The 16,898-nt window shown below is 46.5% G+C and overlaps 1 protein-coding gene across 3 annotated transcripts in view; it reads right to left on the bottom strand.

Annotated features, from left to right (window-relative positions):
• Positions 1–312: 312 nt before the first annotated feature.
• Positions 313–16,898, bottom strand: part of KPNA6 (karyopherin subunit alpha 6) — a 31,320-nt gene continuing 14,734 nt past the window's right edge. For all 3 annotated transcript variants that reach the window (XM_029619349.1, XM_029619347.1, XM_029619348.1), the window contains exons 10-14: positions 3,528–3,606; positions 2,711–2,836; positions 2,497–2,624; positions 2,240–2,418; positions 313–1,604 (exon numbers count right to left, since the gene is read on the bottom strand). In XM_029619349.1, the coding sequence (XP_029475209.1) occupies positions 1,417–1,604; positions 2,240–2,418; positions 2,497–2,624; positions 2,711–2,836; positions 3,528–3,606 (700 nt within the window). In that variant the 3' untranslated portion in view covers positions 313–1,416. The remainder of the gene's footprint in view (positions 1,605–2,239; positions 2,419–2,496; positions 2,625–2,710; positions 2,837–3,527; positions 3,607–16,898) is intronic.

The raw sequence follows: 16,898 nt of genomic DNA, 5'->3' as shown, positions 1-16,898 counted from the left end.
TCAGTCAAGTATCTGCTCCTAGATTCAAATGCAATACAGCAAAATTCATGAGCCCAACTTCACTCTAGGAGCTGCCAATAACTCTTCATTAGCTTTGGACTTAGAAAAACTCAATATTTCTCTACCTACAGCAGCTGTTGCAAGCCACCTTAAGCCAACGCTCCCTCCAAAAGGAGACCCTTACTTCCCTCACCCTGGGAGAAGAGCAAAACTTTCCACTGAGGGCAGGCTGTGGAAAAGGCTTCCCTGAGAGAAAAAAGCAGCATGGAAGTGTGGAAAACAACAAGACAGTTCCATTCAAACTCATTTTGGTTTAATGCAAGTTATTTGCTCTTTAATCCAGCTGAGTAAATGCTAACAAAGTCCCTGTGGCCCAGTTAGACGGGCACCACCCCAGGACACTTTTCACAAACACTGGTAAATGGAGCTTCTCTTCCCCATCCATTTTCAGAGCCCAGGCCAGGCCCTGTGAGGATTTAGTGTTTGCTTTACTGCATGACCAATTTCTCCCCCAATCCAGGTCAAGGCGCTGTGTGCGGCTCCCGTTAGTCCCAGGTAAGTTCTCTGTAAGAGGATGCCTTTTCTCCTAATGCCAGAAGTGCATTTCAGTGCCGTAACAGCAAACCCTTGGCTATGCTCCCGAGGAGCTACTGTACAGGTCCCAGAACAGAAAAAGATACACAGCGCTCAGAATGGACAGAGGAGGAATCGATGATGTACGATGGCTGGATAAAGCCACTTCACAGAAAGCTAAACCTCCCCAGATGTGTACACATTCCTGAAGGGGAAACCAAGAAATGTCTGCTCAATGCAATTGAAGTAAACACCGCCAGGCTGTCAGCACCGAAAGCAGCTACAAAAGGTGAGCTATGTCTGAGTGACTGGCGCTCGGCTTCCTTCTTCACACAAAATCTCCCGCTCCGTGGGTGGTCAACGTACCATTAGCCCCAGAAAAACAGTTCCAAGAATGAGCCCTCAAAATCTCAGCCATGAAAGGGTGGCTTTGGGTTCAATTTCTTTAAAGTGTATTTGCTTTTAAATACTCGCAAACACCAGTTTTTCAACAAAAAGAAAAAAAAAGGAGCTGAACATTTCAGACTTGTGGGAGAAAAGCAAAGCTTGAACAGCGCTCCCCCGGCGCATCTCCAGCTTGCGACGTCTGATTCCGTTTTAGAGGATTCGGTGCAGCCGTCGGCCTTCTGAAAAGCAGAGGCGGGCTCAGGCAGCCTTTTCACACAAAACCCTGATTGAACAGGACGAAGGCTCAGGGTTCAGGAGAACAGCCAGCTTTGACTTACTATCAACATTTCACTCTACTTAGAGGCAATGCAAAACCTCAACAAAAGTGAGCCAGAGCGACTGCCAGGGTCCCAGCGCCCGTTGTGTCTGGAGGCAGAGAGTGAGATGCTGCGTGCACTAGAGCTGGAAGCCCTCCATGGGAGCCTCAGACTGCTGGAAGAGAAACTGCTGCTGGGATTCGTTCACGTGCGGGGCCAGCTGAGTCCCGTCCTCTTCCACGCCAAAGTAATGCTCGATCAAGTCAAAGGCCTTCTGGTAGATCTCCTGATTCTCATGGCTCTGCAGGAACTCGATTTTATCCAGACCTGTCGGAAGGGAATGGAAACATGTCAAACAAATTTTTAAAAAAGAGCCTTTTTGGGCACTTCTTGGAACGCGTCACAAATATTCTCTTCAGCAGTATCAGCACAAAATCCAGAAGGGGTACAATTCCCAGAGTCAATCCAATAGAAAGGACAAACTGCAAATAGAAGTAACATGCCAAGTGCCGCGCTTTAGATCCAAAGGCTATTCTGAGACTATTAGCGTGCAGTTGGAAGCATGTAATGGTAGGAAGCGTGTGCGGCAGAAGTATAGTGTGGAAGGGACGTGTATACAATCGTTAGGCTTGGGGGTAACCTACACGGACTGGCAGCTACTGCCATAAAAAGCTTGCTGGGCAGACTGGGTGGTCCATTTGTCCTTGCTCTATTTTTAGGTTGGACTGGGAACCTAAGTTGCCCAGGACTAACACTGGGGGCTTACCATGTCGTCCTCTTCTGTTGCAAGGGACAGGTTTGTCCCAAGAAATACACCACAATTTTCATGTATACAACAAAGTTTAAAGTCCCCTTTCCTCATCTACTACCAGGCAAATGATGCCAAGGAAGAATCAGTCCCATGGAGGAAGAAAAGGACTGTGGCTACCAGCATGGACCACTTCCTAGGCCTCTGTTCTTACCATAAGCCTCCTCAATTAGTGCACAGTATGGGTTGACACCAGCCCCAGTCTGCTTTGCCTCATGCTCCCCCAGCCGCAGAATATTCTCCAGCCCATTCAGGGCCACGTGAACAATCTTGGAGTCCATGACAGTCAGCAGGTCACACAGAGGCTTAATGCAGCCCAGGTTCACCAGGTACCTGTAAAGGAAGGACTCCAGTTAGTATTAAGCTGGGCTGCCGGCTGCCCATCACGCTAAGGCAGCCCAGACGTGGTACCTGATCTGCTCGGCGGTTCCTCCTGATGTGGCATTTGTAACAGCCCAAGCTGCTTCTTTCCTTGTGCGGAATTCTGCCTTCTGTAAAATCTCTATCAGTACCGGGAAAATGTTTGCATCTATGACCGCCTGAGGAAACAGGAGCACAGTTTTAGCAGGGCACGCGGGCAGGGTGCCCGTCCGTCTCCCTCGCTCCTCCCAGCCAGCAGGGGCACCTGTATCTGGGCGGTGTTTCCTGCCGTGATGTTGGAGATTGTCCAGCATGCTTCTTTCCGGATCGACTCCTTGGGAGTGCTCAATAAGTGCAGCAGGCAAGGAAGAGCAGAGCAATTCAGGATCACCTGAAAGAGAGAGAGGAGGAGCACAACTGAAGATTTGTTAATACTGGTTCTAGAGACTTTTTGAATGTTATTCTGCAAAAAGCCCAAAAGGTGTAACAAACAGATTATAAATAACTAGATTCAACGAAAGAGTAACCAAAATTAAATTAATAAGACGTATGCTCGAAGATTGTTCATTTATGTAAATCTTTCAGGCATACCAGGATTGAAAAAAATAAATCCCATAGCCAGGGTTTTTAATCATCAGCCCCCAAAAATGTTTTGGATGCTCAAGTGATGTCTTTAGTGCAATCGGTATTTAAAAAAACTCAAACATCTGTGCTTAGGCGCCTCGTTTGTGTTCCCCTGGTGCAGACTGTGCTGCTCTGCTGAAGACGAGGAGTTTCCTCCCAGACTCATCAGCGGCGCACGGGGAACTGCACTGCATCATAGGCTTTAGCACTGGGACGGGCGGACGTCAGCGCTTTAGCACACAAAGTGGACGATACAAATGACTTCTTTGGGACACATTACATCTGCTATCCAGGTGGTTTTAAGTGTTGCAATCCCTCCGTTTCTGTAAATCTTTTTGCAAGTGTCCTGTTTCCATAGGTAGGAAGAGCAGCCCTGCTGCATCACCTCACCCACATCTCAATGGCAGGACCGACTCCCCTCCCTCTTTACCCTGGCCAGATCCCCCCTATCTCTCTACCTGGGTTTGAACGTCATCCCCGGTCACAATGTTTCCGACAGCTCTCAGGGCCGGAGACGTCACCTTGTAATCCTTGTGCCTGGAAAGAGGATGCAGAGAAAGGTGAAAATCATATTTCTTTTCTTCTTTGTCCAGGCAGGTGGGTTATGCACTTACTCGCTGAGCTCACCCTCATTTAGTACTGCACCGACATCAGCCTGCCAGGAACAACTAATTCACATTTTAACCATAACTCCTCAGCCCCAGACCAACTCCTCAGTTTGTTTATTTTATTTTTCCTTCACTTCCAGGAGACCAGAGAGTACCAGGCTCAGTAAGGAAATGCAAGAACAGAAGAAAACGCTCACTTACCGGGATCCACCTTCAGCTGGTCCTATCTGAACAGTCTTCGGTTTTCACTTGTTGATAATGTCCCTGAAAACTGACCAAGCAATAGTGCAACACGGGCAGCCCGGGGCGGGAGCGTGCACTGGCCTGCCTGCCTGTCCTAGCCAGAAGGAATTTCACACCTTCCTCTTCATCCAGGCAGACCAGTCCAGTACCAAAGCTACTCCTTAGATGGGCGTTGCCATTCTACGAATCTCTGCAGGTAACGGCTGCCGATCCTCCCCAAACACCACCTGCGCTCTCGTAGAACGAGCAGAGGCTCTCCACTGCCACAGAAGCCACAGTCATGACTTTCTAACCGCTTCTCCTTCTCAACTCCCCCATGAAGGGCTATGAGAAGATCCGATTTCCGCAACCGTACGACGGGTCGGTCACCTAAAAAAACCACAACAGACGCCTCCTGACATCCAAGGGACGCAAGTCACAAAACGTTTGCTCATCACCCAGACCCGGTCAATGATTTAGAAAAATGGACTGAGATAATGTAAATGTCTTATTACCTTTCAAGGGGTGAGATTTGTGTTTATGAGACTTTTTAGTGATAAGACTGCTGATAGAAGGTTTAGGGTAAAATGAATATAGAATGCACTTTTGGATTTTTTTTTTTTTAATTTAAATTTTATTAGTCATCTCAGCAAAAAATAGAAAACAATAGGCTATGGATTATTATTCTTGCTTATTTATGTTTAAGTATTCCTTCCATTTAACATGGACTGATTTAGATGTATTACATATTGTTTGAAGAAAATTCTTTTCCTTTATCATCTAAATTGTTAAGTTCTTATTTTATTTATTTGTAATGAAATCTCTAATAAAATATGACTTATGAAAAAAGAGAAACATGGACTGGTTCAGTTGAATTTATAATACCTCTAGGTATCGCTCTATCCTAGTCAATCATCAAGAGCCTGCAACTATGAATTCTCCTTGCAGAACATATTGCTATCACAAACAGCAAACTAAATTGGACTCGCCCTCGTCCTCTAAAAACAATCCAAAGCGTATTGAAGATCAAGATTAATGGCACCGCCGCCCTGGAGGGGTGACCTATCCATTCCAAGCTAACAATAGAAAATTCTCATGATCAAAGTTCTCACCACTGCCAAGTCAAAAATGGGCTTCAGCAGACCAAACGGCAAGAGAAAACCATCCAGATTTGAGTAGGATCGGCCCCTAACGAGAAGATTCCTGAGCATAGACAATCGGATTGGCCTGCCTACCCTCAACCACTGAAGGTCCATATACCACTGTCTTCTTGGCCAGTCCGGGATCACTAGAAGAACTAAACCAGGATGCCACGCAATACTCTGCAGCAACCTGATCATTGGCCATGAGGAAACTCAAAGTAGCTTGTCCTGCAGCTACGTTAGACCTAGGACATCGAGTCCAATTGAGTGGGAATCCCTTTGTACCTCCTCGCTGCAGGGGTTCACCACCAGATCGAAGAACAGACTCCCAGAGAGACAATAAGTTGACAGGCCTCGTACACCAGTTCCCTCTCTGTTGGATCTAAGGTGTGACGGCGGAGATAATTGGCTCCTGTGATATGAGAAGCTAATAGTGTCTGCTGATGCTGTTTCACCCATGGCAGTAGCTCATCCACTTCCAGTGAAATGTATGGACTTCGTGTGCCTCCTTGATAATCGATATAGGCAACTGCTGTGGCGTTCACAACCTAACTGCACGAACCTCCAGGCAAATGATGGATCACCCCATCTTCTTGGCAGACCCGAAACCATAGTAACCACAAGCCATTCAGGCATCTCTAAATTTTCTCCCTTGAAGAGATGATCCCTCTGCATTCACTATAGCAACATCTGCTTCACCTCCTATGGAAGAGATAACCACACCATGTATTCTGGAAGCCACTGACTCCACCAAGGCGGCAACGTCCTCTGAAGTGAACACATACGCACCCTTGCCCATGAAACTACTTCCAAGAGCACCACCACAGATCCCAATGTGTGGTGACAATCCCATACTGTTTATGTATTAGTTTACTAGTTTAGTTTATTAAAATTTCTTGACTGCTTAATGCATATGCTCTAAGTGATTAACAAAAACAACATACGTGATAAATATGAAGCAAACACAAAATAAATGAACAATAAGACAGGAAAAGTCGTACCATCAACATAGTCCAGATATTAAAGGGGTAAAGTTAGCTGAACGCCTGCTTGATCAGAAAGGCTCCATAAGTCTTAGTGATACAGGAATGGAATTGCACAGGGTGGGAGCAGCAACTGAGAAGGCAAAGTCTCTGGCAGAAGATACCTCGAGGAGACCTCTCTCGTGTGATGTGAGAGTCCACATGGCTCATATTTGTCCCCAACACATCTGGTTACATTGCTCTGGAAGAAACACCTTGCCGTATTGAAGCAGGCTCCCAGATACTCCAGAGTTTGTGCTGGTTATAATTGCACTGAGGCCAGACTTACCAAACCTGGAACACCCTGTGGGAAACTATCTGGATTACCCCCGCTGACCAATCTTCCAGATATGGATGCCTGTTTTACGCAGGGCACCTACCACCACCACCACCATTACCTTGGATAATGTTCTGAGGCCACAGACAATCCGAACGGCAAGGCCTGAAACTGATAATGCCGACCTAGCACCACAAAATGCCACTTCCCCGATGAGGATATGCCGGTAGACTTCCTTTTCATCGAGGGACATGAGAAAATCCTCTTTATGAACTGCCAAATCCACTGACCAGCCTGGAGTGGGGCACACGTTAAAAACCCCAACCCCAAAACAGAAACACAGCACCACTCTCATCGAGTCCCCTTTGGTCTATGATTGGACACCAGGAATCCTCTGTTTTTATTTACTTTTTTTTTTTTTTGTAAAATTGTCGAGGGAACCAGAAAAGCATCCGTAGGTGATCTGAGAAACTCCAGGGCATAGCCTCTGCTCACTACATCCAGTGTCTATTGGGCAGAAGCGACAGGAGTCCGCCCACCTCTCGCACCAGAAGGCAAACCCCAAAGCTTCACAGCGAGAAACGGACTCTCCATTCTTACCAGCTCTTCTCTGGGACAAGAATTTTGAGTTCCCGAACTTCTAGACAGGTGAAATTGTCGAAAAGGGAGAGAATATGGAGTTCACCTCTTATGGTCTGGAAATCACAGAACCTTAGAGTCACGCAAGAGGGCGGCCTCGTCCTGCGCGTACCAGTCCTGAAGTGGCAGACAATCTTAATTCTGGCTCACAGTAGCAGCCGTCTGCCCGTTCAGCCCACCACACACACTACCAGCTCAGTGGAAACTCCGTTCGATGAGTCGCGCCGACGTCAGCGGCCCGGGAGGCTGCCTTTCTAAGCCCTAAACTCCCAAGTGAGCGGCCACTGATAAGCGCCGCTATCTTTTTTTTCCCTGCTTTTTGCCTTCCTCCTCGTCCAAAACTCAGCCACCCAACACTGCCTCAGACTCACGGGCCGATTCAGTATGGTGCACTCGGCCGAGCGCACCTTTAGCCCCGGTTTGGCCGTGCGTTTTCGACGTGCTATTTTTACCCTTTATACAGTAAGGGGTAATAGCGCGTCCAAAAAGCGCTGCCAACCCCCCCCGAAACTAATAGCGCCCGCAACATGCAAATGCATGTTAATTTAGGCCTATTAGTCATTCCCGCGCGATACAGAAAATAAAATGTGCAGCCAAGCCACACATTTTACTTTCAGAAATTAACTCCTGCCCAAATGCAGAACTTAATTTTGTCTGGCACAGGGAGGGTGTACAGAAAAGCAGAAAAAAAAACTGCTTTTCTGTACACCCTCCAACTTAATATCATAGCGATATTAAGTCGGAGGCCCCCTTCAGTAAAGTCAGCAAAATTAACCCAAGTGAGAGAAAGGGCTTTATCATTGGCTGGGCCCAATCTATGGAACACGATGCCCCCCGAACTCAGATTACAGAATAATCTCAAAACTTTTAAGAAAAATCTAAAAACATGGTCTTTAAAAAAGCCTTCACTAAAGAGTTGGAGGGTAGATAATGAAAGTACAGGGTAATGCAGATGAGAATGAATTTACTCAATCCTACATTTAAGAAGTAATATTTCAAAGCGATAGTAACTCAATAATATACCTGGACTTGACCAACATTACTCAAGTAATGATTTTATTTATGAAATTGTAACCAAACTTTATTGGCACCTGTTAGACTGTACGATATCCTACATTTACTTACCTTAGTCTATGTGCCTATTTGTAAACCGTTGCGATGGTATATAACTTAGCGACGGTATAGAAAAGTTTTTAAATAAATACATAAAGTAAAAAAAATTTTAAATCTGCCCGCGGGTTGGAAGACGGACACTCAATTTAGCCAGCATCCATTTTCTGAACCCATGGCTGTCAGCGGGTTCGAGAACAGATGCCAGTAAAATTGAGCGTCGGCTGTCAAACCCGCTGACAGCCATCGCTTCTGTGAAAAAGGAGGCGCTAGGGACGCACTAGTGTCCTTAGCGCCTCCTTTTACCGTGGGTCCTCATTTAAATACTCAATCGGAGAGTGGCCTGGGCGCGCATCGGGAGAGTGGGTGCTCGCCTCGGAGCGCCAGCTCTCCCGCGGTTTTTACTGTATTGGCCCATCGGTCAGGGAGAAAAAACACAGCTTGCAGGAAGGGAACCTATGCAAGACAGAGTAAGCAAACCTGAGCCCAAGGCTCTTACCTCAGCCGAAAGCAAGGTCAATGACTGCAGAGGGAGAAAGCTAACTGCCTTCACCACCAAGAGGTCCTAAAGTTTCAGAAGTACCACTAGAAGTGCCTTCTCGACTGAGGGAAGGAGCTAGTTAGTTAGCTATCAGCACAGGAGCCTGCTAGCCAACTTGTCCCATCTCCTGACAGGCCCAGGTCCACCATCTGCTGCAGACGGAGAATACTGGCGGGCTGATGTTGGTGCAATACTATATGAGGGCAATATCAGCGAGTCAGTTATCTCCATCTACTGGTAGGAGTCAATAATGCACCTGTGTGGACCAACCTGCCTGAAGGAAGAGGAACTGGAACGAAAAACTGTTATAGAACTGCCAATCCAGACTCTGTCCAGAATATCTGCCCTAATCCTGAGCTTATATACTGCATTCCTGCTCCATTGGAAGCATCATTCAGTGCACTTTATAGCAAATCCAAAAACAGAGTCAAAATACAGTCTTCTCTTATTTGGCAGCAACCTTCAGATACTTCAGTTTTGCATCTTTCTTGATCAGTCCAAAGTGCTGAGCTCTGCTCTAAGAAGGGCCTGGTCCTTGCCAGCGTCACCTAGACAGGATTATAGACAGTGCTGGGGAGGAGCTGACTGTCATGGTACATGTGGGCACCAACGACATAGGAAAATGTAGGAGGGAGGTTCTGGAAGCCAAATTTAGGCTCTTAGGTAGAAAGCTTAAATCCAGAACCTCCAGGGTAGCATTCTCTGAAATGCTCCCTGTTCCACGTGCAGGTCACCAGAGGCAGGCAGAGCTCCGGAGTCTCAATGCATGGATGAGCGATGGTGCAAGGAAGAGGGATTCGGTTTTGTTAGGAACTGGGGAACCTTTTGGGGAAGGGGGAGTCTCTTCCGAAGGGATGGGCTCCACCTTAACCAGGGTGGAACCAGACTGCTGGCGCTAACCTTTAAAAAGGAGATAGAGTAGCTTTTAAACTAGAACAAAGGGGAAAGCCGACAGTCGCTCAGCAGCGCATGGTTCGGAGAGAGGTATCTTTAAAGGATACTAATGATGCATTAGAATTAGGGCATCCCGACAGTGAGGTTCCAATAATTAGAAAAGTAGTCCAAGTGCCTGTAACTAAAAACTCATCTGAGCTAAAAAAATTCCAATTTATCCCTGTCAACTGAAAAGCAGGTTGTTAATACAAACAAAGACGCACTTTGAAATGTCTGTATGCCAATGCCAGAAGTCTAAGAAGTAAGATGGGAGAGTTAGAGTATATAGCAGCAAATGATGAGATTGACATAATTGGCATCACAGAGACTTGGTGGAAGGAGGATAACCAATGGGACAGTGCTATATCAGGGTACAAATTATATCGCAATGATAGGGAGGATCAACTTGGTGGGGGTGTGGCACTTTATGTCCGGGAGGGTATAGAGTCCAACAGGATAAAGATCATACAAGAGACTAAATGCTCAGTAGAATCTATATGGGTAGAAATCCCTTGTGTGTTGGGTAAGAGTATAGTGATAGGAGTATACTACCATCCACCTGGACAAAATGGTCAGACAGATGATGAAATGCTAAGAGAAATCAGGGAAGCAAACCAATTTGGCAGTGAAGTAACGATGGGAGATTTCAATTACCCCAATATTGACTGGGTAAATGTAAGAGCAAGTTTGCTTACCGTAAACAATGTTTTCCATAGATAGAAGATGAATTAGCCATGCTGTATGGGTACGTCCTCCGTGCCACTAGGTGGCGGAGCTCTCAAAGTCTAGTAAAATCTTTTAGCTAGGAGCTCCCTCCCTCCTGTATCCTGACAGGATTACCTCAGGCTCCTCAGTCAGTATCAAAGCAAGGTAAGCATGCTAGAACTGTCCGGGGAGGCAGGCGGGTCAGCATGGCTAATTCATCTGCTACCTACGAAAAACACCGTTTACGGTAAGCAAACTTGCTCTTTTCATGTAGATAAGCAGCTGAATTAGCTGTGCTGTTTGGGAGTCCCCAGCTGACATATTGAGCACTTTTTGTGTGTCATTTACAATTTTTTTTTTTTTTTTTTGCTCAATACGATAATAGTGGCGGACAGTTCCTATGAAGGCTGCATTTGTTTGGATCTGTGCACTTCTGTAGGATAGTCCGTCGCAAAAGGATCATCCAACGACTGTATAAACACTGGTGGGATATGAAAGTGTGTAGCAATAACTATGTCGCCGCTTCACAGATGTCCATAAGAGGCACTTGATGGAGAGAGAGGCAATAGAGGTCGCCGTTGTATGCACATGAGGCGTCCCTAGGGTCACAGATAGCGTGTGCAACTTACTATTATAGGTAAAAATGGATATAATTAGATATCCTTGTGAAGAAGGTGTTGAGGACTCTGGACGCCCATGGTCATCTGGATTGAGAAAAGAAAGAGCTGAGGGTCGACTGGGTGATAGAGTGCGCCCTTTGTAGTATGCCATCGTACATTTACAATCAAAAGGTATGTAACCTTTGTCTCAGTACCATGTGCAAGAAGTCTAGGGTGGAACGTGGACAACAGGACAGCCTGGTTAATGTAGAAAAACAGGACATTATCGTTAGTGGAAATCTCGGGCAAGTGCGGAAGATCATCTTGCCTAGGTGAAACGGAAGAGAAAGAGGATAGTGAAGCAATGTTTGCAACTCACTTGGTGGCCTTACAGAAGTCAAAGAGACTAGGAAAAAACACACCTTCCATGAGAGGTATCGAAGGTGACCCAGTGTCCAGAGGTGCAAAGGATGAAAGGCATTATCCGTTCAAGAATCATAAAAATGTTCCACGGTATTGGTGGTATTTTTTTTTTTTTTTTTTTTTAAAGAAACATGTAGGTGCAATATGCCCTACATGAATCTGGATACCAAGGAAATATGAAATAGGCTTTTCATCTAGAGGAAGATCGCTGTTATGGTGTTTACAGGATCTTGGGCGAGGAGTCGCAATGTCCCTACTGTAATGTTACATCCATTGATGCATATCCGGAACTGAAGCAGGATAACGGTCCTGGTACTTGAATGTGATGTATAGTTTCCCTGAGGATAGGAGAAAACGATAAGCTAGTCCATCAATCTCCATGCCCTAAGGTGTAGGGAGGAGAGGAGTATGCTCCCTTGCGTTAGGGAAGAAGCTGTGAGCTTGCGCCCAGGAGAACTGGATTGCGGATCGAAAGCCGCCGTAGATAACTGTACACCATGGATGGCGTGGCTATGCTGGGCGATGAGGAAAAGATCCTCTTGGTTCTTTTTCTCTTTTTGTTTTGCAGATCCGCGATTATGGCAGGTCCGTCTGGTCGTATATGCAGCTCTGGAATTTTCAAGAAACGATTGGTGATGTAGAGAACGCATAAATCTGCGTTATGACCAATCGAGGAGATAGGAGTCTGGAGTCTGAGTGAGATCAGAGAAATGAACAAAGGTTCCCCCTTCTTCTGTTGTACAGTGTTGCAAGAGATCCACTGCAGTGAGATTTCTCAGTGAGAACATTTCTGGAGTTACGTTTGTATTTAGTTCCCTCTTTATGGGAGTGAGAAATGATGAGTGTGTGCGCTTTGGAATCGTGAATTCCGGCAGATGAGATAATGGAAATGAGAAGGATACTCTGTGAGGGTGATGTAGTATACGAACTGTCTCTTTGCAGGGGTTCCATGAACCAGATTGTCTGTTTTGTTTAAAGAGAGCATTGAGTTGGATTCCGTAGGAATCAGGACTAATTCTTTGTATGGAATTTTGGAGGTTAGAAGGGGATGTCTAACCACTGTGAGTTCTTGAAGGTTTACGTGCAGTGTACATTCTAATGAAGTCCATAGAGCTTGTGTCTGTAAGTCTTTCAGACGCTATGGTATGATTGATAGCGCAGGGAACACCGGGGTGAGCCTGTCAATATGCAAACGGAGTAGCCACTAATTGTGGGTTCTCCCATCTTTAATTTCATTTCTTTTTTTTTTTTTGCTGGCCAAGTAATGTGAGTGGCCAAAGTATGGAGAAAAAAAAAGGAGTCCAGTGGTGTTTTTGAGGCCGCATTACAGTCGACACATATGTAGGCGCCTGCTTTATATGCCGCAGAAAAAGCCATGGCTTGGCGCACTGTCCTTGTAGTACTGTGAGCAGAGTTATAGACCATGTGAAGAGGGCTAATGCTCTCGGATAAGGTAGGAAAACCTGTCGTGAATTTTGCGACTGTAGGCTTCTATGAATTTCAGGTGGAATAGGTTCCAATGCTGAGTTTTGGTTTTTTTTGTAGTGGATTACGAGCCTTAGATTGTCTAGGCCAGAATCGGATGCCAAGATGGCTTCTTAGTAGCGTTAGATTGGAAGACATTGCCATGCTGGGTCAGACCAAGGGTCCATCAAGCCCAGCATCCTGTTTCCAACAGAGGCCAAACCAGGCCACAAGAACCCAGCAATCACCCAAACAATTAACAATACAGAAGGACTTCTCTCCAGTCCATTCCTCAATCCTTCATCCCGGGGATTGCACTGCCTTTGCAATAGGCATATGCTTGAACATCAAAGCACTCCAGTTCCTGGTGTCACCTATGTTTTTTTCCAGGCGATCAACCATTCCGCCCACCAAAACTCTTCCATTCGGCCTTCCTTCTTCCCCCATGGTTTCACCAAATACTAGGCAGTGGCACACCATTCGTCGTCAGAGAGATATATTTATTTGTTTGGGTAATTGCCAGGTTCTTGTGGCCTGGTTTGGCCTCTGTTGGAAACAGGATGCTGGGCTTGATGGACACTTGGTCTGACCCAGCATGGCAATTTCTTATTTTATATTTTATATATTTATTTATTTTTGTAGAAATATGGAGCTACTGTAGAATGTGATCATTATGAAATGTTAAGGGGATTATAGGAAACACCCATTGATCCAATATAATGTGATTGTTAGACTGGGAAATAAGTGGACAAACTTTATCCCATAGGTGATGATGGTAGCCTTACGATTTGTAAACCAGGACCGGGGTTTTGTAGGTTGAGGATCTGTAGGATGCCGCGGCTGGCAAGGCGTCCTAATTCGCCGATATGGTGCGTGTAGTTGATCAGCTCATTGTCTCAATGGTTGGTAAGATGGAGGCTTACAATAGGAATAAGGCTTGAAGGGCGATTTCCCCTTTTTTTTTTTTTTTAATGATACTCGGTAGAGGGCAAAGGCTGAATATAGACGTCGTGAGAGATGGACGTTGAGCAGATGTGAGGAAAAACTGAAAACGAACTGCCTTTTCCTGTTCTTCAAGCCTTGTGACTGCATCTTTGAAAAAAATCTCATAATAAAATGACTGGACAACATGACAAATATGCCCAGTTGTCGTGAAAAAGACATTTCATATGGCGCTAGTACGTAAGCCTTGAAGGCGTCTGGCTGCCAAGGTAACTGCTGAAGTCTTAAAGGAGACTTAAAAACCTTCGAAACAGAGTTCAGGAAGTGCCTCCACCTTTTCTCGAGGTTAAGGTATTGAGGCAAAGTTTTTTGGAATGTGGTTTCTAGAGTCTGTAGATTATCAAAGAGATGGGCGATACAAGTTGGTGGTTTGAGCCATTAATATGAAATGGTCCCTTTTTTTTTTTTTTTAAGTCCTTCAAGGACTTATGGTTTTAATGAGGTGGTAAGTTGGAATGAATTCTGGACTTACCAGACGTTTGCATTGCCGACTGAACTACCACAGAGAGATGTGTAACGTGAACGGTAGTATAGAAAGACAAATCTTTCATTTATACATTCAGTCGATGTGACAATGTTGGGAACCAAGAAGGGAGTTTCCCAGGAATTCTCCAGCAAAGCTGTTAACTGGAAGCTGTGGTAGGACCATTGGTTCAGAAGGAACCGGAAAACAAAAACTCCAGCTTGTTCCTCAGCCCCCCACGGAGAAGTAGAATCCTACTGGTGGTCATGATAAACCTTGCCCGACCGTTGCGGACTGCGCAGGTGGTAGAACACGCTGAAAAACGAACTCGGCTCTAGTATGCCGGTTTCCGTTGGTGTTTTGTTTTTCCTTTTATTTTGTGTTTTTGCACTGGTTAGAGGGGCTGATTCTGTAGCAGTGATGGATTTCTATGATGCAATGTTGTCAGGCGCCTGGCGGGCACAACAGTGCCTGTGCGCTTGTCACCGGTGCCAATGGTCTGGCATACCTGCTGCCTGCGCCAATGACCCGGCGTTCTTGGTGCACTTTGCTTACACCGAGGTCCCGGCGTGCCGACATCCTGCCCTGAGCAGCACCACTTTAAATTGGTTGCGAATGGGCTGGTGTGCCCAAGCTGATGGCGAGACCATGGGTCATCGGTATTGATGTCCCGGCTGAAACATATGCTGGGTGTGCTGGCACTCACCTTGATGCGGTGGCTCACCGGTGGCTGCTTCAGTGCGTCTGCGTGCAGCGGCCGCATCAATGAGTCGGCACTTGCGTAGACGCCTCGGCGTTCGCGTCAATGCCTTGGCGCCCACATCGACGCTCCAGCGCCCGTATCAACATCTCGGCTCTCCGGCGCTCACGCTTCAGCTGCGGCGCTTGCATCGACGTGGCAGCCACTGTATTCAGTCAGTATAACTACCGCTGTGGCATCGGCATCAGTAGTTTGGCGCGTTGGGTTTGGCGCCATTAATTCAGTAGGGCCACCTTGTAGTGAGATCAGGCCGCCGCTACTCAGCCCACAAGTACAATCGCTCCCCTCCCCCAGTCTCCACTCTGTATCAGCTCGGATATACCGGGGGGGGGGGTCCGAGGAGATCAGTTGAGGTAAGAAGTTCTGGGAGGGGGAGGGGTGCCCCAAGATGTTAAGGAAGATCTCATAAGGGCAGGCTGCTGAAGAAAACGAAATTTCTTTTAATTCAGATGAATTTAATTCAGAGTAGTTAAATCACAAGCGGATTGTAATACATTGCAGGAAGACCTTGCGATACTGGAAGATTGGGCATCCAAATGGCAGATGAAATTTAATGTGGACGAGTGCAAGGTGTTGCATATAGGGAAAAATAATCCATTCTGTAGTTACATGTTAGCTTCCATATAGGAAATTGGTTCTTGCCTGCTAATTTTCATTCCTGTAGTACCACACATCAGTTCAGACTCCTGGGTTTTGCCCCCCCTTCCAGCAGATGAAGACAAAGAAGGTTTGCAGTCACCATCTCTTAACCAGTGTGCCACCTGCATCTCCTCAGTATTAATCAGTACCCAAGCATAAAACACTAACCAAACGTTCAACCAATGAACTCTATCTCCCAGAATGAGCAGAGGACAAGGAAATCGCCCTAGTCTTTAGGCAACTGATGGACCAGGTCGCTTCCTCCGCCAACAACTGGCCCTGCACGGACTGGGACGGACACACTACCATTCATTGAGGCATCTTGAGGTCTACCCTGTGGCACAAGTTGTCTCAGCCAAGCCACCACGAAAGACTGGACCTGGCGTATTCTGTAAGCGGTAGCAGAAGGTGAAGCTGCTCTGAAATCGGATCCCATCAGGACAGCAACGCTTTCTGTAGTGGTCTCATATGAGTAAATGCCCAGGGGATCAGCTCCAAAGTCGAGGCCAAGCACCTGCAAGTAATCCCAGACCCTGGGCACCGGGGTCTCCAACAGGTTCCGAACTTGCATTGGTAGCTTGAGAATATGCTCCTCCGTGAGGAAGACCTTGCTCACACGGGTACTGAAATGCACACCCAAGAATTCCAGAACCCGTGAAGGCGAAAGGCAGCCAACCCAAGGATCTCAAGAGGTGCAAGACCACTTCCACCGCCTGTCTGCAAAGGTCCTCCGAATTCCCTCGAAGGAGCCAATCGTCCAGATATGGATGAACCAGCACCCCCTCCTTTCTGCGGGCTGCTGCCACCACCACCACCACCACCATTACCTTGATGAAAGTCCTCGGAGCAGTGGCTAGACTGAACGGGAGAGCACAAAACTGAAAATGCTTCCCGAGGATCATGAACCTGAGGTAACTCTGATGATCCCGGTGAATCCCAGTGTGCAAATACACTTCAGTGAGATCCAGGGAAGCCAAAAACTCCCTGCTTCGCACCGCCGCAATGACAACCTAAGAGTCCTCCATCCTGAAATGGGGACCTTAGAGCCACATTCAACTTCTTCAGGTCTAGGACTGAACAAAATATCCCTTCCTTCTTTGGCACCACAAATAAATGGAACACCTTCCCATCCCCTTCTCCGGGGGAACGGCAACCATGGCCCTCAGCATTCTTAGCCTTTGGATGGGCTGTTGAATAAGAATTTTCTTTGCTGGAGAGGTACAGGGGGATACCAGGAATAGGCTTCTTAGTGACTGAGCAAATTCTAGAGCACAGCCTTG

This window comes from Rhinatrema bivittatum, chromosome 11, assembly GCF_901001135.1.
Source record: "Rhinatrema bivittatum chromosome 11, aRhiBiv1.1, whole genome shotgun sequence".
Lineage (NCBI taxonomy): Eukaryota > Metazoa > Chordata > Amphibia > Gymnophiona > Rhinatrematidae > Rhinatrema > Rhinatrema bivittatum.
Note: the sequence above shows the minus strand (reverse complement) of the source record. Positions and strands in the feature narration are given on the sequence as shown.